The sequence below is a fragment of the Perca fluviatilis genome, chromosome 5 (genome assembly GCF_010015445.1).
Source record: "Perca fluviatilis chromosome 5, GENO_Pfluv_1.0, whole genome shotgun sequence".
Taxonomy (NCBI): Eukaryota; Metazoa; Chordata; class Actinopteri; order Perciformes; family Percidae; genus Perca; species Perca fluviatilis.
Window position 1 is genome coordinate 12,040,196 of NC_053116.1, and position 23,353 is coordinate 12,063,548.

The 23,353-nt window shown below is 41.2% G+C and overlaps 1 protein-coding gene across 2 annotated transcripts; it reads left to right on the forward strand.

The window, feature by feature from the left end:
• The first annotated feature begins 2,899 nt into the window (after positions 1-2,899).
• On the forward strand, positions 2,900-23,068 carry kdm5bb (lysine (K)-specific demethylase 5Bb). 2 transcript variants are annotated; one of them, XM_039799947.1, is made up of 28 exons: positions 3,134-3,286; positions 5,086-5,163; positions 5,577-5,699; positions 5,797-5,967; positions 6,535-6,591; positions 8,234-8,389; positions 8,557-8,650; positions 9,294-9,412; positions 9,705-9,863; positions 10,387-10,506; positions 10,597-10,755; positions 11,317-11,498; positions 11,611-11,773; positions 11,891-12,010; positions 12,418-12,612; positions 13,872-14,053; positions 14,184-14,308; positions 15,425-15,575; positions 15,715-15,829; positions 16,439-16,794; positions 17,594-17,732; positions 17,849-18,028; positions 19,081-19,242; positions 19,357-19,833; positions 19,925-20,009; positions 20,097-20,305; positions 20,389-20,646; positions 21,944-23,068. In XM_039799947.1, exons 1-28 carry the CDS (start codon positions 3,134-3,136, stop codon positions 22,079-22,081), a joined length of 4,626 nt encoding a protein of 1,541 aa, XP_039655881.1. In that variant the 3' UTR covers positions 22,082-23,068. The 2 variants fall into 2 exon arrangements, with proteins under 2 accessions (XP_039655882.1, XP_039655881.1); XM_039799948.1 differs by lacking the exon at positions 6,535-6,591 and having other exon boundaries at positions 2,900-3,286; positions 21,944-22,081.
• Positions 23,069-23,353: the final 285 nt, after the last annotated feature.

Here is a 23,353-nt window from a genome sequence, read left to right on the forward strand (position 1 = left end):
TTTGTCAGATTTTGAGAGGCGTTGTTCACTCATCCCGCTCGTCATTTCCGGGTTAGCACTCCACCAATCAGATTGGTCATTGAATCCGACTGCCAGCCTTCCTATTCAACTGTGTCAACTAAATGTCAAATCGGCCCAAATGAAGGCCAACGGTAACCTGACTCCGCCAGATGGATTTGGATTTGCTCGGCATATCCATCTGGGAACTTTCCGTTGGTGAACTTTTGGGAAGGGGCGAAAATACTGGTTTGCTGATTGGATAAACCATCTGTCTATCACCACGGGCCAAATCACGGGCCAAATCAACCAATCAGATCAAACTCTTGCCGAAACCAGTCGGGAGAAGAGCAAAAACGTCTTTTCCTCCAAGAAAAGCCTCCAGTGCCGTTTTTTGCTCTTCTTTCAATGAAGGAATACTTTCTAATTCGGATAAAACTTGCGCAATAGCTACGCTCATCTCATCCGTGGAAGCTGTCATGTTGTTTAGACTGAACAGTCGCTTCTCGTTGCGTCACACCTAAACCCGCCTCAAAACCAACACTGATTGGCCGGTCGTTTGGCGAACGGCTCCAAATTTTCTCTATCTCAAGATGCCAGACTGATCTGCGAGTGGAAAACTGGAGCTCGCGAGATCAGGACGGTCTCACGAGGCTAGGCCGACGGCTCCTCTTACTGACGACGGACGGCACGGAACACACCAAACAGACTCGAGTCACTGACCTCGCCAGACTGTCCGACGGCCGATAATCAGGTTGGTGTGTCAGGGCCTTAAGGTGTTTTGGAGTTCATTCCAGACATTTGGTGCATATGATGAGAAAGCTGTTTTACCAAGTTCTGTTCTTGTTGATGGAATAGTTAATAGTTTTTTTTTTTTGACGACGACGACCTTGTCCTGTAAACACTATGATGGTAAGTAAGCAAATTTGAAATGTAGAGGGGTAGTTTACCCATTAGTGCTTTAGCAGTGAAAATCAATAAATGGAATTTCCTTCTGAGGGAGAGGGAGGACCATTGTACAGTTTCATACAGAATGCAGTGGTGAGTCCTATAGCTGCTGCACCTGTAATGAAACACAATGCTGAGTGGTATAGTACATCTCATTTTTTTTAATAAAAATTAAGTAGAGTGCATATAAATTAGGTCACCATAATCCAGAGCTGTTACATGACACATGATCTTATAATGTTACTGTTTCTGCACTACAGTGGTACTGTTACCACACTGATATGTACATACTGTACATATATGTCTATATGATTCATACTGAATATCCATATTTATTCTGTTTGTCTTATAATATATTCTGTTAATACACGGCATTTATCTATATTATTCTTACTACTGTTATAATGTCACTGCTGCTATATTGCACATATCTGTACATGTTGTTTATACATTGTTCATATTACATAGCCATATTTATTCTGCTCTTATAAGGTAACTGCTAATACACTGCATATGTTTATATTTAATTTATATTACTCCAAACCATCTTCTGTAAATCAAAGTATACTACTGTCTACACTGCACTATATTTCTTGTCCTGTCTATGCACCACCTGTCTATTGTGTGTGTGTGTGTGTATATATATAGTCATGACAGCAAAATTTAATCAATTGTATATTTTGATGCCTTTTACATTATTGTGAAACTTGGAATTTTTGTTAGTTAGATTAGATTCAACGTTATTGTCATTGTGCAGAGTATAGTATAGTGTATATATATATATATATATATATATATATATATATATATACACTGCAGAGTATAGTATAGTGTAGTATATGTATAGTATATATATATATATATATATATATACACACTATACTATACTCTGCACTATGACAATAACGTTGAATCTAATCTAACTAACAAAAATTCCAAGTTTCCAATAAGTGGTTTTATCACCCCGAAATGCATCAAAATATATGTAAGTTTGATTAAGTTTTTGCATTAAAGCAGCTGATAAGTGCAGCAGCAGATGCTGCTATTAAACGATGTGAAACATCCAATCAAACTGCACAGACTGGCTATTTAAACAACGAGTCCCGGCAGCCGTGAAGGTGTTACCTGAACATATTCATCCGCTTGTAAAGTGTAAACATAAGACAGGAAGAGAATTGTTTTACATATTGCGATTGACTGTTTCTTAATAACACGAAGGGAGTGATTTTTCGTAATGCTTTTCACACTTAGATCAAATGTATTGTACTGCAGTGATAAAGTGGAAAATATCGAGAATTGTTACACTTGAAGATCTGGACATGTTTGTGCGTTATATAAATTTGTCAAGCTCCTCATTTCCCAGCTGCAACATTAAAGTGGTTCTTACACATAAATGCATCTAGTTATATTTCGGATAATAGGCCTATTATTCTGAAGTGGCCCAATTTGCATAATGGGTAATTTTGCTTTTGCAATAGTGTGGTTGAGGGTCGGAATATCCCGATTCAGATTTCTAATATAACTTAGGTCTCATTTTTGTTTTTAATTAATGTATCTGTTTCAGATCTTAAGACTGTAGCATAGCCTACGGTTTGCACATATATGGGAGGCTCAATCTCTTATAAATTTAACAGTAAATAGGTTAAATCCAAGTCTAGATTGTGTGGTTACTGAAGTTTGAGGCTATGATAGGATTACAAATAAACGTATATGATGTCATGACCATAACAATAAGTCTTTATATAAAATCAGGTGTAATAAAAACAACTATTTATTGTACCACAACACTGAAATAGAAAACAAAAATAGAACCCCTATTCAGCTCCTAGTTACTTTTGAAGAAGTCGATTTAACATCAAAAGTTGTGAAGACTGATAAATCACTCCAGCATCAAAGAACTGTGTGGTGTCTAGTTTCTTCAGCGGACGTGCTTACTGCCTTGGAACATTCTCCTCACTGTGCATGGATGTGTGTGTGAGTGTATGTTTGTGTGTGTGTGCGCAAGTGTAGGTTGTGTATGTGTGTAAACTGCCTCCTTTCGTGCTTGTGACGATTGACTGCCACCGAGTCTGACGGTGAACAAACGGGATTACAAAAAAAAAAAAAACAACTCCGGGAGCACCGTAACACGGCGATACTCTTTGTGTGACCTGTCCTGTCCGAGCTAGCAGCGGGTCGGTTCGATACGATGAGCCAGCCTCGGCCGGACGAGTTCAAGCCTCCTCCGGAGTGCCCGGTCTTCGAGCCAAGCTGGGAAGAATTTAGAGATCCATATGCCTTTATCAATAAGATCCGTCCCATTGCCGAAAAAACTGGCATCTGCAAAGTCCGCCCGCCTCCGGTGAGTGTGATTAAAAAACGGTAAAACGTTACACGGATGCTGAATTAGTTCACCGTTCAGACGGCTGTAGATGGACCAAGCGCTTGGGATTTAAAGGGACTGTTCAACATGGCGGATATAACGTACGGCTATGTTCATTCTTTGTGCAGCTCACAGCTAGCTAGCTCTCATTTGTGATTATTTACGTCCCAGCAGCGACGTTTTTGGTCGATGTAAAGCTCGTTAGCATAAATAAAGATGTGTCAATGTATTAAAAGTGGATTGTATTCGTTGTTCACCGTGTGTCAACAAAGCCTCGATGCTCCCTTCATTGAGCCACTTAAGCTAGCTAGCTAGGCTAGCTAGGCTAGCTAACAGCTCAACAACCAACCTGTCATAATTTAGCACACGGCATTGACATATGTGGCTATGCGGAAGCTGTTCTCCTTCTGCGTAGAAGAAGATGATAACATTAACATGTATGTTAGCACTTGTTATTCCCTTCTGTCCTTTAATGTCCTCACAGCCCCGCAGTTAAGGTTCATTATGGATTATTTGTTGAGGAGCATCATGATGCAGTTGGGTCAGCCAGTGTGATCCATCCATCACTTCTCAATTAACTGCCCGTTTCTAATGAATATCTGAAGCAGTGTGTATTTATTTCATTGGTCGTGTTAAATAAATGTTCCTTTTAGTGGTTTGAGTATCACATAAATTACCCCAAGATGGGGCAGAAAGTGCATTGGGTTATTTAAATATAAAAGACCACTGTTATTGTTAAATAACAAGTTATGACTTTTGAAGTTGTGAGTCAAACCGCCATGTTACACTGCATTACAGTTGTGTTTCATGTTATTATAATTGAAGTTACTTGGAAGATGAGCTACTGTTCATGTATGAGCCTGTGTTGGTGTAGGGTGTTGTCCTCCATGTTGGCTTTGTGGTAAGCTGGGCTGGTGAGTGAGTCTTCCATCTGGCCATTTTGTGTGCCAGTGGGGGATGTTGGCTACTGACTTAAAACAAGGACTTGGGTCTCTACTTATCTGATAGGATATTGTTGTCATATATGCAAGGCTGTGTTTAGTATTGGCATGGATATTGATCCCAGTTGTGAGTTATAAACTGTAAAAGGATCACTGTGTTCTTTCAGTATCAGCAGGGCCTTGTTTTTCTTCCAAAACTTGATTCTAACATCAGTTTAAATACCTGCAGCCATGTAATTATGTGCCTCTTTTATCTGCCTAATTTAAATTTATTTAGGTCCCCATAGGTAAAGAATATGGAAATTTCCTAAATTTGGGTCCATGCTTTAAAAAACAATTGTCACAACACATCTTCAAATGAAAAAGAACGACAACAGACCTACCAATATGGGAGCGTGCCTATGTTCCCACAGCCCTATGTCCCACAAGATTTTTTTTCCAATTAAAAAAGAAATGTGGGAACAAAAGGCCTACCCTATGTTCCCTTTTTTCATAAATTTGTATTAGATTTTATCCCCCTTTCACCCAATTTGGTAGTCAATTACACCCAACCTATTATCCAGTAGCAATGGACTATAGATGGAATGTAACCCTAACATAGGGCCTAATTTTAAGAATTTTATTTTAGAAATGTGGGAACATGGGGCCTAATTTTCAGTGAAAAACAAATTCTTAGAAATGTGGGAACATAGGGCTGTGGGAACATAGGCCTGACCCCACCAATATAACTTATCAATGCAAGAATGAAAATCATAAAACGGTTTTCTACATAAATATCTAGGCTATATGTTATAATGACCTTCATGTGCCATTGTGTGTATTTTTGTTGCTGTTTAGGGTTGGCAACCTCCGTTTGCTTGTGATGTGGACAGACTTCACTTTGTTCCTCGGATCCAGAGGCTCAATGAACTGGAGGTGAGTTTTGTTAGTCAGATTATACCAGTGAGTATTTAACTACATCTGTGTTTGTGTGTCCACACTCTAAAATAGTACATTTAATTGGCATGTTTTTACCTTGTTTATGTAATTACTCAGCCTTTGCAGGCTATACTGATGATAACTAAGAAATGTAATAAAGTTTTTGCAATGTATCCATTATCTAAACTTTAAAAAAAATAATACTGAAAGTATATTTATTTATGCATTATGTAATAGTACACACTACTCTGTTCTTGGATATAAACTCTGCCTGTTCAGATTATTTTTAGCCCCTATGTTATTTTCCTCACTGATTGCCTTGGTTTTCCTTGAAAGCCTTGTCTCGGTTGATTTCCTTGAATTTAATTCATTTGTGGCCGACTGTTATCATTTCTTATTTTCTTTCCCAGGCACAGACCAGAGTCAAGCTCAACTTCTTGGACCAGATTGCCAAATTCTGGGATCTGCAGGGATGTGTCTTGAAGATTCCTCATGTGGAGAGGAAGATTTTGGATTTATATAAGCTAAATAAGGTTGATAACAGTTACATCACTGCACATATGCATATATATATATTTTCAAATGCAATTAAACAACTTGCACAACTTATGTTATTCACTGTCGTTTCAGCTGGTAGCAGATGAGGGTGGATTTGACATTGTCTGTCAGGACAGGCGATGGACCAAGATTGCAATACATATGGGTTTCACCCCTGGCAAAGCTGTCGGCTCACACCTGCGAGGACATTATGAGAAAATTCTCTATCCGTACAATCTGTTTCAGAGTGGAGCAAACCTGCTGGTGAGTTGGACCCATGCATCATTATGACAGCATATCTTGTTCCTGATGATGCTAACAAAGAGAAGCTGTCATGCATACAACAGTGTGTGGCTCATTTGTAAACGAAACCCTAATAATGCTTATCCATACCTTTTTTATTACTACCAATTATTTAATGTTACAGTCAGAGCTGAATTACAAATGTATTATGCCTAAACATTTGCGTTTCACTTTGAACAAGAAGAAACTTTTCCTATCAAAGATTTTGAGGAATATAGATTAAGACTATAAAGACAAATGGAAATTAATGCATTATTAGGATACGCATGTCATATTTATGTTATGTGGGTTATTTTAGTTAGAGATAGTTTTTTTTATTTATTTTTTTTATTGTATTTGACTTTGGAGAAGTTAACTCTGTGGTCTGACGGAGTAGGAATTTACAATCTGGTGTCATGTCCTTTTTTAATAGCTTTTGCACCCAAATATTCCATAACATGTGGCAAGAGAGCTTAGATTGGTACTCTGTGACCTCTCAGACAGGTCACTCCTAAATTGTTTAATTACCCAAGCTCTCTCTTGCCTCAGGCACCAGAGCCAGCTTCCAAACTGATGCGTTTGGAGGCTGATCCTGAACTTGAAAAGGTATGTTTGTGTCATGGTTAGAAGCCACTTGGCCTCACAATTAACAAAATGCATGTGTATGTGTGGCTGGACAGTATACTGTTTGCCCAGCTTATTGTTGTAATATTTGCAGGCATGGTATTATAAACTGTACCCTAATTAAAACAGTGATTAGCTGGTTTTACAGCAAAATGATCACCTCAAATAAGTGACCTTTGCCTCTACTAGTTAATCTACACTTAAAATGTATCTTGGAACAAATGTAAAATACAATTCTTATAGGCAGCAGTCAGCAATTATTTATCTGTTTAAATATTGTAGTAAATTCTCTTTACTTCTGGCCGTCTTAAAGAGATACTTTGCTGATAATCAACCAACTTTGAATCCTAATAATGTTGGTAGTATGTGTAAATGAACTATGTTAAACTTTCCTCCATCTTACGAGTGCCCAGATCTCCCTACTCGCAGGTCGGTTCATCACCTGGCGTTTTTCTGCTGGCTCTAGGGCTGTTAATGTATTTCTAGGACGGATGCTGAATAAACTCAGACGAAACTGTAAAACTATGCCGCTAATCAAAAGAATGATCACAAGGCTGCTCACCAAGAGCCATGATCGGAATGAGGTTTCTGCCTGCTAAAAGGGAGTTTTTCCTCGCCACTGTCGCACCAAATGTTTGCTCTTGGGGGGAATTGTTAGGTCTCTGGAAATTATAGAATGTGGTCTAGACCTACTCTATCTTTAAAGTGTCCTGAGATACCTTCTGTTATGATTTGACACTATACATAATATTAAATTGAATCAAATATAAACCAAGATTATGTTCCTGCATTGCCTATTTCTCGCTGTATGACAGGATCATGTATTACCAGCCGGCCACCATATTGATTCTATGACGCGCTTGCATTACGTCACCCATTGGTCCGGTGTGACGCAGTGCATTCTGGTAGTTGTAGGTTTTCTACCTTTTGAGCAAAACGGAATACCACATCTCCTTTTCTCTGTTTTCTCTGGCCAATTTAAAAAAAAAAAAAGTTTGTGCCATTCTACTGAATAGACAGCTCAGATTTATATAAAGGCCCTCTTTCCATTGATAAAATACTTCTTTACGTGCTTCTGTATTTAATTAAACTGCCATGTCACAGGTAGCTTCTTGAAAGTCTGATATTTGTAACCTGTACACTTTCAGCTCAAATCTGTCTTTTGTCTTCTGATTTGGCATGTTCCTCCTGAGTTTCTGTGCTCCCATTTGGGTTGACAAACTGTAACTAACCACATCCTTCTTATGGCCTCTTGTGTTCTTTGGCTGTTTAGGTTGAAAATATTTAAATACAGAATACTGTCTTTGATAGAGTATGTCCCAGTCAACCACATTCGGTAGCTGCTGATACTTCTTAGTATTTATTTCCACTGGTAAACAGAAGTGTTAATTATTATTCAAAGATATCCCTTTTCAGATGCAGGCTGTGGTACTCACACTTCCTGTCTTACACACTTAAATCTATTCTGTCTGTGTTTGCGTAGGCCTATTGAAAGCTGTATCTAGTATTCCATTCAAATCTTAGTGAATGCTGCATTTCAATATACAGGTATTTCCAGTTAGGCACACACACATCCTTCTTTAATAGAAAGTTGTGGTTTTAACTGGCATGCTATTTCCGTCAGTGTGTTCAAAAGCCAATCCAGCCAGTGGAGAGCACCAAAAGCACAGAGAGCATGGACACCAAGGAGCCCAAGCTGCAGGACCAGGCTCAGAGGCAGACTGCCCAGACGCCCGACACTGGCCCCACTGCTCGCAGAGCCAAGCGCATCAAGTGTGAGGTGGGTGCTGTTGAAGAGAGCTACAAACATCTGACTCAAACTGTCCTGAAACGAGCAGCACACACTCCATTCTTCACTATTCTCCTCATACTGTATACCCACATCACAATTTTAGTAGTGCAATGTAGTAGATGCCTGCAGTTTAACTCAACTCACTTGTTCTGTAGGCCGTTTGTGTGAAGACTGAACCAGGTGAGCCCGGCGACAACAGGCCGAACCTGAGGCGGAGGATGGGTTCTTTTGTTGCCAAGCAAGAACCAGGTCAGGCTCTGTTTATGGTTACTATTTAGTTTAACCCTCCCTAAATAACATTCATATAAGCAGTGTATAAACGTTTCATAAATGTTTATATTACACTCTTTATTACACGGCTTTGTTGAATACTCTATTCTGATTGGTCAAGTACGTCTGTTATTTCTGAATAGCAGACCGTTGCTATGGACACAGTTCTTATCATAGACTCTGGAGGATCATTTTTAGATCAAACAAATCCTTTTTAAACCAATATTTTGTGTCAAATTATTGATTTCTTTAGTACGTAGTCATGTAATAAGTGTCTGTGTTATCCCTTACGTAGTGTAGTTATAAGCAGAGATAAGTGTTGATTCATGCATTTTTCAACAACTATAACTCCTCCTGTGGGCACCCATGAGTGGAGGCTGGTGTATAAAACAATAATATAATTATGTGATAATATAAAATATGTCTTCTGTGAAGACATTACACACTGAAAAATGTCCTTAATAGCCACGTACAGCTACACTATCGTATGGTATAAACCATTTATTAAATGTTTATATGCTGCTTATAAATACTAAATGAGGGGGTTGAAGTAAAGTGTATTTACTGTAGAAGTTCTTATTAAAGTGTGACGGTGTTAGTAATATTTCCTGTTGTCTTGCAGAAAAAGAGATTCCTATTCCAGTGAAACAGGAACCAGTTGAAAGTAAAGAACCAATAATTGAAGCTGACAAATCCAAGTCACGGTACAAGAAAATCCTCCCCCCTGTTCTTCCCAGTCCAGTAAGTACAAATGTCTTTTATCTCCTCCTTTTAGATTAGATGTACCTGTATGAGATATTAAATCTTTTGATCAAAAACTAATAGGCTTGGCGGCATCATCAAAAGTCCAAGCTCAGCTTGAATCACTTAACATTAAACTTGTGCTGTCAAATTGTCTTTGTTATAGTTTATGTGAAGTTTGTTTATAGAAACCACATGAGCGTTGGCTAATGCAGCTACTAATGGCGCTATTTTTTTCAGTCGTCATGGCTCTGAAACAGATTGATAACAAACTCTTCCTTCTGTTCTCCAGGTGGATCTGGTTGTGTGTCTGGTGTGTGGCAGCGGGGGGGATGAAGAACGTCTGTTGCTGTGTGACGGCTGTGACGACAGCTACCACACCTTCTGCCTGATCCCTCCACTACCCGACATCCCCAAAGGAGACTGGAGGTGCCCCAAGTGTCTCGCTCAGGTGAGGATAAACAGCAAAGTAAGTCTGATTAACGTGATGCTAATTGACTCTTCAGTGGTGAGCTGTGCAAGTTACGTAAGTAGTCGGTCTACTCCTAATAGAAAGAAGCATTTCTTTTTTCTTTTTTTAAATGAATCCCTCAGTGGAGAAATCCTAGTTTTACTCTCTGTTGTTGTTGTTGTTGTTACGTTACACACATGGGCCCAAAATACACACAGAGGACCCATAGGCATTAATGGGGGCGGAGAGCAGTTGGGGGTTCAGCCTGGCTCAAGGGAACCTCTGCAGTGCCCAGGAGGTGAACTTCCAACTACCAGTCCACACTCCATAATTTGGTCTGTGCGAGACATGGACCTGCCATTTTCCATTTCCCAGAGCCCAGTCCCTACAGACTGAGCTAGCGCCGCCCCAAAAGGGAGTTTATATAAACATTTATAACACTGAAAAAAGAGAATATAGAAAAGGCTCCAAAACACGTTTAACATTTTTGTTCAATGTTTCGTTTTTTCTTTTTTACCCACAGGAATGCAACAAACCTCACGAGGCATTCGGCTTTGAACAAGCATACCGAGACTATTCCCTGCGTGCATTTGGGCAAATGGCTGATGCATTCAAATCCGATTACTTCAACATGCCAGTTCATGTAAGTAGAAACAGTTTCAGAATAAAGTCAGCCTCTCTTGCTGTGTGTATTTTTTAAAATTGTAATGTCTTATTCTTGTGTTCATTATAGATGGTACCCACAGAGCTGGTGGAGAAAGAGTTTTGGCGTTTGGTGGGAGCCATCGAAGAGGACGTTACCGTAGAATATGGAGCAGATATTGCCTCAAAGGAGTTTGGGAGCGGATTCCCCATTCCGAATGGAAAATTTAAAGTTTCCCCAGCTGATGAGGTAAACCCGTGAAACAAGCCACCCCAAAGCCAAAGATACTATATGTGGAATAAAAACGTGTTCAGGGTATAAGGGTCTTAAAAGCATTGACTTCAGTTTCCTCATATTAAAAAGTCTTAAATTTAAGTTTTGAATACTTTCTCTGTCTGGGGTAATAAAGTTTATGTATCCATTTGCGGGCTGTCGGGAAAAACTTTAGCAAAACCTTTATTTATCTTAAAATAATTGATCATTTCTAATTGGTTAATCCATCCATCCATTTTATGCTGCTTCTACAGGTCCAGGTCTCATTATTTAATGACGTATATCATTAGGAAGTGTTGTTATATACTACTGGGAAGTATTAAAAAAGTGATATGATAATAAATGATTTAAGGCCTACTTGTTTTTCCAACATACTTTGATCATACTTTGGCCTGTATGATTAAGAAACGGATTAATTTGCATTATATGTGGTTATTATTACCTATCTGTGGCACAGATAGCACAGCCTAATGTAAAATGAGGTGTTATGAACAGTACATTCCTGCGTCATTAAACTCTATGTCGTCTGTCTTGCAGAAATACCTTAAATGTGGCTGGAACCTCAACAATCTGGCGATGATGAACCCTTCTGTACTGACTCATGTGACAGCTGACATCTGTGGGATGACGCTGCCATGGCTTTATGTCGGCATGTGCTTCTCCTCCTTCTGCTGGCACATTGAGGATCACTGGAGCTACTCCATCAACTACCTGCACTGGTACTTAAGACTTAAGGGCTTTTCTTGATAAGAGCAAAGAGGTTATACATGGTGGCTTGTGAAGGTAAATATCAGGTCTGGACTTTATTTGATGTTTGTTATTCACTACCAGGGGGGAACCCAAAACCTGGTACGGAGCTCCTGGTTTTGCAGCAGAACAGTTGGAGGAGGTGATGAGGAAACTGGCACCGGAGCTGTTTGAGTCTCAGCCTGACCTGCTGCACCAGCTGGTCACCATCATGAACCCCAACACCCTCATGGCCCACGGAGTCCCAGTACGTATTCTTATATCTAATATCTGCAGTAATGCACAACTGTCATTTAAATGACTAAGCAGCTGCTCTTTCTAACAAGAACATAAATCCTCTGCTTTTGTCTCTGCTGTCCTTCAGATTTACAGAACAAACCAGTGCGCTGGCGAGTTTGTCATCACGTTTCCTAGAGCCTACCACAGTGGCTTCAATCAGGGCTTCAACTTCGCTGAGGCGGTCAACTTCTGCACTGTAGACTGGGTATGTATCACTTTATACCTTGTGATAGATGGGGAATGATTTTACAACCGTATTACACATACAAAAGTGTCAGAAGGTGTTACAAATGCATTTTTTCCATTAAATGTTTGGCCTGTAAAATGTCCGTTTGCAGACCCCATAGAGAATTTTCAAGCATCCTGTTTTGTCTGACAGACACGGAAGAAAACCAGAAAATATTCACATTTGAGAAACTGAAACCAGTGAAACTTTGCCATTTTTGTTAGGATTATTATTATTATTATTATTATATATATTTTTTTTAAGGAAGAATCGATTATTAAAATTGTAGCAGATTCAATTTCTTTAAATTTCATGTGACTTAGGCATTCAACACAACATGAATGAACTGTCTTTACAACCCATTTCTTTCTTCTCTCTATCACCAGATGCCTCTTGGCCGGCAGTGTGTTGACCACTATCGTATGCTGCACCGGTACAATGTGTTCTCCCATGATGAGATGGTGTGCAACATGGCCACGAAAGCCGACACGCTCGATGTGGTCTTGGCATCAGCTGTCCACAAGGACATGGTCGCGATGATCCGAGGAGAGCAGACACAAAGAGAGAAAGTTAAGAAAATGGTAGGATAGTCTTCTTCTTTTTTTTTTTTTTTTTTATAAATATCAACACACCCAGGGTGCGGGCGCCAGGATAGCTCAGTTGGTAGAGCGGGTGCCGCCGGGGTTTGACTCCGACCTGCAGCCTTTTGCTGCATGTCATTCCCCCTCTCTCTCCCCTTTCATGTCTTCAGTTGTCCTATCAAATAAAGACCTAAAAATGGCCAAAAAATAATCTTGAAAAAACATTTCACCCAGGGTGCATTTCTTTTTCTTTTTTTTTCGGGGGGGGAGGGGGATGCATGCGATTTTCCCCCATTCTGGTCTATATATCTCTGCCTCTGCTGAATTCTTTTTATCCCCAGTGGGGACAAAATGTATCTCCCCCCCTCCCCCCTCCAAAGTGAGCAGTGCTACTTCACCAATAGCCTATTCTCAAAGTATTTTAAACAAAGTAAAGCGCTGTAACGTGAACCGATGCGATAGAATGATAAAACCCGAGCAGCAGTTGCTAGATGGGTTTAGCAGCTACGGAGCACCGTGACGCCGGCTACAGAGTCGTATCAGCGGCAGTTGGTAGTTGTGTTTAGCCGCCCATAGGTGACTGTGATCCGGTTACAGGCACCGCAAGATGTTGCTCCTTTCAGGGGCCATAGTAGTTGAATTTAGCCAAGAAAAAGTGAGGCAACGAAAGTAAAGTGTAGTTGCCAAAACGACTAGTTAAGTTTAGGAAAAAGATTGTGGTTTGAATTTAAACATGTGGTTTGAATTAAGTCTTGTGTTTTTGCCAGGAAGTGAACACCGCTCCCCGGCTCGAAAGCCCTGTTTTATGTCGACACCACATTGTGCTATTTTATTTAGATAATTTCCATTGAGTATTGAAGTTCATAAATAAGTGTTTCGGCATTCCTGGTGGAGTGGCCCTATCCACGGTATTGGAAGGGGGATTTAATTCTTGCATGTTTTGTTTTGTTGTGCATGATCAAAAAAACATCCCTCCGCCCTGAATACACCATTATACTGTGTCTTGTGTAGATTGTCTGTAGATTGTTTCTTCATTATCTGATACTCTGTTAAAGACGGGATGGGAACACAACTACATTTCTGCAGATTTAAGTTTCTTCTCGGTGTGTAAAAACCTATAATAGTGTGTCACTTTTACTGTGTACATTTTATTAATAGCTAGCAATGCAAGGTTCCAGTGTTCCAACAGTTGCATGTTAAATACAGTGTTAGCAAGCAAATTAGCCTTTGACACTTTTGTTGTTGTCTCACACCTTCAGGGGGTGTTTCATCAGAAGGAGGCAAAATACGATCACCTCCAGGATGACGAGCGGCAGTGTGCCAGGTGCAGGACCACCTGCTACCTGTCTGCCGTCACCTGTTCCTGCAGCCCCGGAGTACTGGTGTGTCTGCACCACATCCACGACCTGTGCTCCTGCCCCGCCACCAACTACACACTGAAGTTAGTCCCTCTGGAGCTGATGCTGCAGCAGTTAACATGCTTTTTACACCGAGATCAGAGTTACCTGAAGATTTGTGTGTCTTACTATTACCTGTACCTCATTAATTCTGTTTTCTGTTTTCTCCTGCAGTTACAGATACACACTGGATGAGCTGTTCCCCATGATGATTGCTGTGAAGCAGCGGGCTGAACTGTATGATGAATGGGCCTCCCTCGTGACAGAGACTCTCGAGGCTAAACTGGAAAAGAAGAAAGGTAAGCAGCAAGAGCAAATGAGAACACAAAGTCTTAAAGGACCACACCAGTGATTTTGTGAAGCAGCAGCATATGTGTAGATTATAATAGGACTGATAGAAAGCCTCAACTGTACGTAGCCTACAAGTCAAAGGGTAACTGGATCTGTTTCTGTACAGAAATCTGAGTTAGTGTTGTAATTTGGTGATGAGATTTTGAATATGATGTTTAAATGTAAATAATTCATCAAGCCAAACACCTAGATACAGTCATACGTGTAGGTTTGTCCACTGCATCGCTGCCTCGCTACCTCGCTGTCTCGCTCTAACTCAACAATTCTAAAATGTCCCAGTCATGGCAGCAACAACACTTGTTGTAGATTGCATAATTTGCCATCTGTTGGTTGCAGAGGCAGGTGTTATGCTTGATCCAATGATCCCTGTCTCCCTCTGCTCGCCTCAGCACCATTTCCTCCACAGAATGCTCAAACTGATTCAGTACAACAGTCTTTCTGTAGAAATTGTAATCCTCTTCTCATCGGAGGTTCTAATGATGATATTCACTGTCTGACATTTTCATGTCAAAGCATCACAACTTTGATATGTTAAAGTCATTGCCGGTCATCCAGTCCTGATGATCTAATGATCTGAGTTCAACATACGGGAATGGTGCGTTCATGTGCCATAGTGTAGCTAAAACTGTTTTCCACTTAAACTTACAAGTCCTAAAGTCAGCAAAATCATTTTCATAGACCGTTTAATACAACTATCTGTCAAATTCATGACAAGATTTTACAACTTTCATGTCTGATTATTTGTGTTCCGAACATCATAGCTGATGAATGCAATGCTGTGTGGCAGCTGAATGCCGAACTTCTGTGAATGCACCACCAGGAAAGATTCACAGATCACTACGCTAATTTAACACTAAAACAACTCAAAAATTAAATAAGTTTGACATAAACCAGTGCAGACTAGTGTTTCATAATAATGCGTTGTTGGCCAGAAATGATGAAAAAAGAAGTCAAGGCGACGTGTGTTATTTAGGGCGACAGGTGTTGTGTGTTATTTGTTATGTTATGAAAGTGAATGTTGCCATATATGTCACAATGTGATGAACCAGGTGTTCTCTCCTCAGGCCTGCCAGTCTTTCGCTCCCTTCTTGCCCAATCAGAGTCCAAGCTGTTCCCTGACAACGACCTGCTGCGTCGGCTACGTCTGGTCACACAAGATGCAGAGAAGTGCTCCTCGGTGGCACAGCAGCTATTGAATGGCAAGAGGCAGACCAGGTAACGTTAATACACTCTACTACATCAGATTTATAGATTAGCTGTCTTCACATTTATCCACGTTTCCTCAAGCTGGGAAGTGGTATTAGTGCCTTAATGGGGTTCATTTCTTTAATTGATTGGACGCTCTCTCTCTCAGGTATCGGTGTGGTAGTGGGAAATCATGCAGCCAGCTGACTGTGGAGGAGCTGAGTTCATTTGTGAGGCAGCTGTACAACCTCTCCTGCAGTCTTCCTCAAGCCCCCATGTTGAAGGTAGGCTGCCGAGGACAAATGCATCCCTGTGATTTTACCACAGAAAAATAACATTAATTTAAATTCAAGTTGGGCAGACACCGTGTGCATTAATTATTCTTGTACATTGTGTTAACTCACCCTACACATTTCAATCTGCACGAACCTGCGACTTTTATGCTCCCACTGTATGGATCAACTGACCGGCCACAACGTGGCTGCTCACACTGAATGTTGGCAAGGAATGGGGGAATGTCGAACCAAAAATGCCGTAACTTTGGAAGGGATTCACTTGATTTCACCAAGTCAGACTGCTGTAGCCTTATATTATCTTAAGATAAACTTCCGAAAAAGGAACAAGGACTGTGGATTTTTTCCCCATAACTTACATTGTAAACACATCAGGAATGGATCTATTAATGAGCTGCATGAACAGGAGGAATGATTTGATGTTCATATGTGCACCTGACTATTGTTTTGTAAACCTATCCTTTAATCCGTACAGTGTCTGCCTGGCTTTAGACAACTACATAGTTTGATCTGCGAGACAATTAATGTGACTCTTGAAAACAAGTATGCAAACGCATTGATTTTGACTTCCTGTATGTTTGATTTGATGTCCTTGTTTAGGAACTCTTGAATCGCATCGAGGACTTCCAGCAGCACAGTGAGAAGGTCCTGACAGACGAAGTTCCCAGCGTCGCTGAGATCCAGAGCCTGTTAGACGTCAGCTTTGACTTTGACGTGGAGCTGCCTGAGCTGCCCCGCCTGAGAGTGAGGCTGGAGCAGGCCCGCTGGCTGGAGGGGGTGCAGCAGGCCAGCGCTCAGCCTGCCACTCTGACTCTGGAGACCATGAGGAGGCTCATCGACCAGGGAGTCGGCCTGGCACCTCATCCGTCTGTGGAGAAAGCCATGGCACGCCTGCAGGAGCTGCTCACTGTGTCCGAGCATTGGGAGGACAAGGCCAGCAATCTCCTTAAAGCCAGGTGAGGGCAGCACAGAACACATCCATGAACATGTTAGCATCTAAGCCACAGGGTGGGGAAAAAAAACATCCAAAACATCACCAAGAAGACTTTGGGATAGCTTGTCATGCTCTGTTAATACCTGTAACTTTCTGCCCAGGTATTTGCACTGATTGTACGTGAACAATGTAATATTACATCAGTGCTCCTGATTTTGCTTCATTTTAATTACAGCTAGTGCAAAATGCTGCCGCTAGAATATTCAACAAGACCAACAAAAAGTGAGCATCACATTTAGTTCTGCCCTCATTCCATTGGTACTCAGTGCTGTTCAGTATTAACTGTCACAAGTGCTTTTCAAAGGCTTTAATGGCATGGCTGTCAGGAATGTGCATCTTTTTCCTCTCCATTATCAGCAAAACTAATTTTTAGTCCGGGCTTAAATTTCTACATTTTTCAAAGGTGTTATGTTCCCTCACCGTGCTTAATTTACTGCAGCTTTGAATTTTGGGTTTCACATTATTAAAAGTATTGCTTATAATTATACTTTCTAGTGTTTTGCCTAAGATGTTTGACACTTCTCATGACTTCATTTATATTCCATCTAGAGAGTCTTGGTTTTAAAAGTCCTGTCAAAACTGTGCGTACAGGGTATTCTGAACATTTTGAAAGTGCTGGTTGGAAAAATAATTTCAGAAAGCTTCTTGTGAATATGTTGGAAGAAAATGCCATGACAGTTCTTGTTATAGTGAGTTATTAGCTTGGAGGTGATGCAAGTCTTTTACCTACAGTATGTCATTTGTGTTTTACTGCCTATCAGACCACCACACTCCATAGAGACCCTTAGTGCTGCTGCTGAGAAGGCGTCTGGCATCCCTGCTTACCTCTCAAACTGTCTCCTCCTGAAAGACACCATCAGAAAAGCCCGAGAGTGGCTCCAAGAAGCTGAGGAGCTTCAGGTTAGGACATGTCATGACTTTGTGGAGGGGGTAGTCAATTGATATAATTCTCTGTGTGGTTTGAGTATTATTGAAACACAATAACCTTATTATTATTATATTTTTTTTTTTTTCAGGCCAGTGGTTGCACACCAATGATTGACCGCCTCTCTGACATGGTGCTACGAGGACAAGCCATTCAAGTCCACCTGGAGCCTCTAGACAGGCTGGAGTCTTTAATGATAGAAGTGCAAGAGTGGAAAGAATCTGCTGCTACAACTTTCCTTCAGAGAGACTCAACCCTTACCTTACTGGAGGTAAAATAATAATAAGCCCATCATCTCACTTACTCCTCATGTCCACTTGACCCAATTTCGTTACGTCTCCTATTTTTTTTTCATCCCCCCGAAATGTTCTTCAGCTGCCATATTTCTAATGTCGTTTTATTGAATACACATTTGCAGCTAATTTAGATCTAGTAACAGATGTTTCATGGCTGTAATTTCAAAAGACAACTTAACTTTCTTAGTGATTACTCCTTTTAAATGTCAGCCTAGCCAATCAGCAGCACCTTGAGAATGACTGATTAACACGTAGTATTTATTAGCCAGAATTAAATCTCTGTTTCTTCCTTTGTCAACAACAGAAACAGAATATGTATGTAAATATGTAAAAGAGAGCAACTAAGGTCCTGACCAGACAGCGCTTTTTGTAGGTTGCAATACTTGAGGCACACTGCAGCCTACTACAGCCTTTTAAATAAATGGTAGCTTGCTACGTAATTTTTTATATTTTTTGAATTACTGCTAGGGAACCACCATCACCACCACAGAAGACCTGCCTCTAACTTAATCCAAATAGACAATGGGGAAAAAACACAAATGACGTTGGCCTTTTCTCCTCTTGAGGCGTTGAGGGCGCTCCTGCAAAAACTCGCAGCACTCGGCAACGCAAAGGCAGCGAGCAAAAAGCTTTTAAAAACAATTACCGAAAGCTGCCCCAGGCTGCTAAGAAGCACTCTGTCTGCTCAGGGCCCAAGTCATGAGTCCAGCAGTATCAAAACAAAGTATTTATCATCACAGAGAGCAGGAGAGGACATAATGGAGGTTAAATACACTGTCAGCCTCCTTCACTCTCTCACTTTTGTCCTTCTTTCTCTCCCTCTCTCACTAACTTTTGCTGTATATGCATTTAGACAAAGTCAGTAACAAATTAAAGGTATCATTAATTATTCATTTTAAGTCCTATTGCCATTAAATACAGGCATTCATATACATTTAAAAAGTGAATTTCACGCTTCAGAGATGTGAGCTGCTCCGGAGCAGAAAAAAAAAAGAGCAAAACCTGACAGTTATTTTGTTCATCACAGGTCCTGTGTCCAAGATGTGAAGTTGAAAATGTAGGTTCTCCAAAAAGGAAGGCCAAGAAAGGGAAAGAATCGCTGAAAAGTAACAAAAAGAAAACCCCAAGGCTCAACACTCTCAGTGATGTGGAAAAAGCTCTTTCAGAGACCAGGGATTCTACCTCTGCAGTAAGTGTCGTTTCCCTGCTAAGAGAAATCTATGAGAGACCGCGGTAGTCGATGGGATCAATGAACTCTTACTATCAGGAGATGTTCTCACTCGGTCTGTATTTTCTTCACCAGATGGCAACTCTGGAGGAGCTGCGGTCGAGGGAGATGGAGGCTTTCTCTAATCTCAGGGCAGCAAATGAGTCAAAGCTCCTTCCCACGGCAGACTGCATGGACCTGAAGGTGTGTGTCTGTCAGAAGGCGCCCATGGGTGCGATGTTACAGTGTGAACTCTGCAGGGATGCTTTCCACAGCGTGTGTGTCCGAGACCCGTCGGACTCCTACGAAACACAGCCATGGCTCTGTCCGCAGTGCCAGCGATCAGAAAAGCCCCCTTTGAACAAAGTGGTCTCTCTGCTCTCATCTCTGCGGCGCATTGGGGTGCGCCTGCCAGAGGGCGATGCGCTGCACTATCTGGTCGAGAGGACAGTTAATTGGCAGCACCGAGCACAGGAGTCTTGTAACTTCCCAGAACTGGAAGAGAGACCAGGAACCCCTCCCACCTTAACTCGCTGGGCATCAGGCAGCCATGACGCTCACGACAACACTCAGGTCGCTCTTCGTCTCCTTGTAACACTTTTTGTCGCAGTTAATTGAAAAAGAATCACGTGCAAATGTTAAGGCTTTCATGTTTCTGATACAGGCTCCTTGTTTGACTCCCGAGTGGAATAGGACAAGCCATGCTCAGACAGTCTTCTACACCGAGCAGAGATGCATCCCGCTGCAGGGTCAGTGCCTTCTTATTATAAACTGCAGAGTCATGGTTCAATAAAGATGATTATTGTTTATGTGCTGGGTGTTTATCTGTGTGACAGGCCTGAGTCAGGATCTGGAGGAGCTGATGGTGGAGGGACTCCTGCTGCAGGTGTGTCTGCCAGAGGTCCAGAGCCTCTTTCACGTTTTATTGGACAGAGCCAGCAGCCAGCACACAAACCGATGCATGTCGCCACCACAGGACGAGTCCACAGACTGTGACAAAAACATGCAGTTTAACTCTCAGGGAAATAATCTGCCGATTAACCAGGTACAAACTCTTGCCACCAAATTAATTGATTAAAGCTTAAATTAAAACCCGCACCAACATCGGTTTCAATTTTTTATTTTCAGGATGGTGTCACTGGTGTGCGGGAAACTACAATTGGCTCAGAAAAGAAAGCAAAGCGGCATCTGGAGAGGGAAGGATTAGATGCAGAGCGCAGGGTGGACAAAAAGGACAAAAAGCACTCTCACAAAAGGCAGAAGATGAATAAAAAGAGGCCGGCCTCGACCTCGTCCTCTCCCCGCTCTGATTTCTCCCAGTCGGACTCTGATGAGGAAATGGCCGTGTGTCCGGCAGAGAGGTGTCAGCTGCCAGAGGGAGATGAGGTGAGAAAAACTTCTGTCCGCTCACAATAAAACCTTTTCCATTATGTCAATATAGAACTTGCATAATAAGTATCATGTAACAAAAACAATTGAGTTAGGCATCAGAGAAAGACTCTATCACCGTCAAGCATCTTAATCACATGTAAACGCACCATAACAGAAAAGATGGCAGGTGAAGGAAATCCTAGGTTCAATTCCTCCGAACATCCTAAAAAACAATGCTGGTGACCGAGGAGGTGGTGGTTTGCACAACAGTAGTTCTTAAAGACAAAATGTCAGGATCGCAATGATGTTTCAAGAGCAGCATCTGAGGACCAACTGAACCATGCTTAGTATAAAATTGCCTCTGTGTTTCCCCGGACAGTGTTCGCTTGTTGATAGTAACAAGAAGAGGGGATTTTTTCATAAATTTGGAAGACATCCACCTGATTTGTTAAACAGTGACTGGTGAAGCCTCATATCAGCTTCAGCTTAATTTAAGAATATATTTTTGCACAGAGGACTGTGGATTTTGTCCCTCATATCTTCCACTTGAAGCACGATAGGAAAATATTTATAATGGCCAGTATGACACAAGACTACTTGTATGTGAAAGGTGTCGCTCATACTAAAGAACCCACAGAGAATTTGCCCCCAACTGTGCACTTCCCCTCAGCTATGGGGAGCATTTCAGTGTGTGTTGGCTCATTGTTTCTGTCTCTGTAACTTTACTATTTTAGACTCTTTTTCAGCCGCATCAGGCAGCTGTTTTCATTGAAAAAGCTCTAATAACACACTATACACTACCTGGCAGCACCAAACAGCAGACAGATGCAGTTAGAGAATAGCTGGTAAACAGAGTGTTACATTTAGCAGCTAAAGAGTCAGATATTTCCGTCAGGAGTTGATAAAGACCAAAAACAAAGTTAAAAGTGAGTGAATATCTGATTTACATTCATCAGGTGAACACAAACACGACTCCAAATTAATAATAACGTTGCTCCAGTAACTGCTGGAAGTGTAAATTAGCAACGGTTTGCCGACAAGTTCCCCAATTTAAAAGTGGTAATATGTCAGTGTACTGTTTGCAGCCAGGTGGACAAACAATCCGTTAATGCAGGTTTAATGTTGAATCATTTTCCATCTTGGTTAAAACAACGTGTGTGTGTGTGTGTGTGTTGTGTGTTGTGTGTTGTGTGTTGTGTGTTGTGTGGTGTGTGGTGTGTGGTGTGTGTTGTGTGTGTTGTGTGTTGTGTGTTGTGTGTTGTGTGTTGTGTGTGGTGTGTGTTGTGTGTGTTGTGTGTGTGTTCTGCTGCAGGTGGATTGGGTCCAGTGTGATGGCAGCTGTAACCAATGGTTCCACCAAGTCTGCGTCGGCGTTACGGCCGAGATGGCAGAGAAGGAGGACTACATTTGTGTCAGGTGTACGCTGAACGATGGACAAGTGAGGAAATGAAGAGAAAGTACAGATTTTTCTGATGGATGGCTGAAGAGGTCTCTCCGTCATCAGTCCATCGAGCCACCAGTCTGGATGTGTCATTGATCCTGCCCCCCCCTCCTCTTCGTCATGTCTGTCCGACCCTTTTGTAACAACGGTGCTATCTCCTCTTTGACTTGTTGTCTGGAACTATAATGTTTAGTTATTTTTTTGTATTTTTACATATATATATATATTATATTATATATATATATTTCTTTCTTCTTATGAACTGTTTGTGGTTGTCAAAATGAAAAAAAAAAAAGTGTGCTGCATGGGTTTCCATTACATCGGTGCAAAAGGAGTCTCACAACAGTAAAGAGGGTTAATCAAGGGTTAATATTATCTTCTCTGGAACCTTGCATGTTAAACCAGAGTTAAGGGGACCGAAGTCACGGTTTTCACCCCCACCCCCCCCCCCCACCCTAAAAAAAACCATTCTTTTATTGAAATCCAGTGCTTAGTACATGCATCTTCATATAATTATTCCCACTTTTTCTGGAGAATAGGTTTATTTATGTGAGCAATAATTTTTGTCTGAATCGACTTCAATGGCTTGATCTCCGCTGAGTTGTGTTGGTGCTTTAGCGATGGTGTGATGTACAGAGCGCAGATGGATTGATTACATCTGTGGAGTGGCGACGTAGCTCTGCTGACATGTTCCCACCACAGCGTGTAACCCAGCATAGGATACTATGTGGAGGACTGGGGGGGGTGGGGGAAGATAGCGGAAGATGTTACAAGTTTATATTGTGGAATAAAGCCCTTTTGTTCTATGGAGAAGTCTCGTCACTTCACTTGAACATATGGAAGAAAGAAACCACTAGATGTCCTCGTAAACATGATTCATAAGGGAATGTATTGTTCTTTGTGTATTGTACATTTACACCAATTATTTTTAGTGTCTTTGTTGGTAACCAAGTGTTGAAAATACACAAATAAAAATGCATTGGCTGTGAGCTTAAAGGGAAGGGATTATTTCCATGCAAAGACTTAAGCTCATTCTTTCAGGTGGGCAATATCTATCAGAATGGCCTACCTTCTCTATAAATGTAGTTTTAAGTAGGATACCTCATTCTGTCAGGTAGGAAATATATATCAGAATGTTCTACCTCTTCTATAAATGTCGTTTGAAGTAGTGTAGCTCATTCTGTCAGGTGGGCAATATCTATCAGGATGGCCTACCTCCTCCTATGTAGTTAAAAGTAGGGTGTCAACAGATGACAGTATACAGTGACAAATGTAATGGCA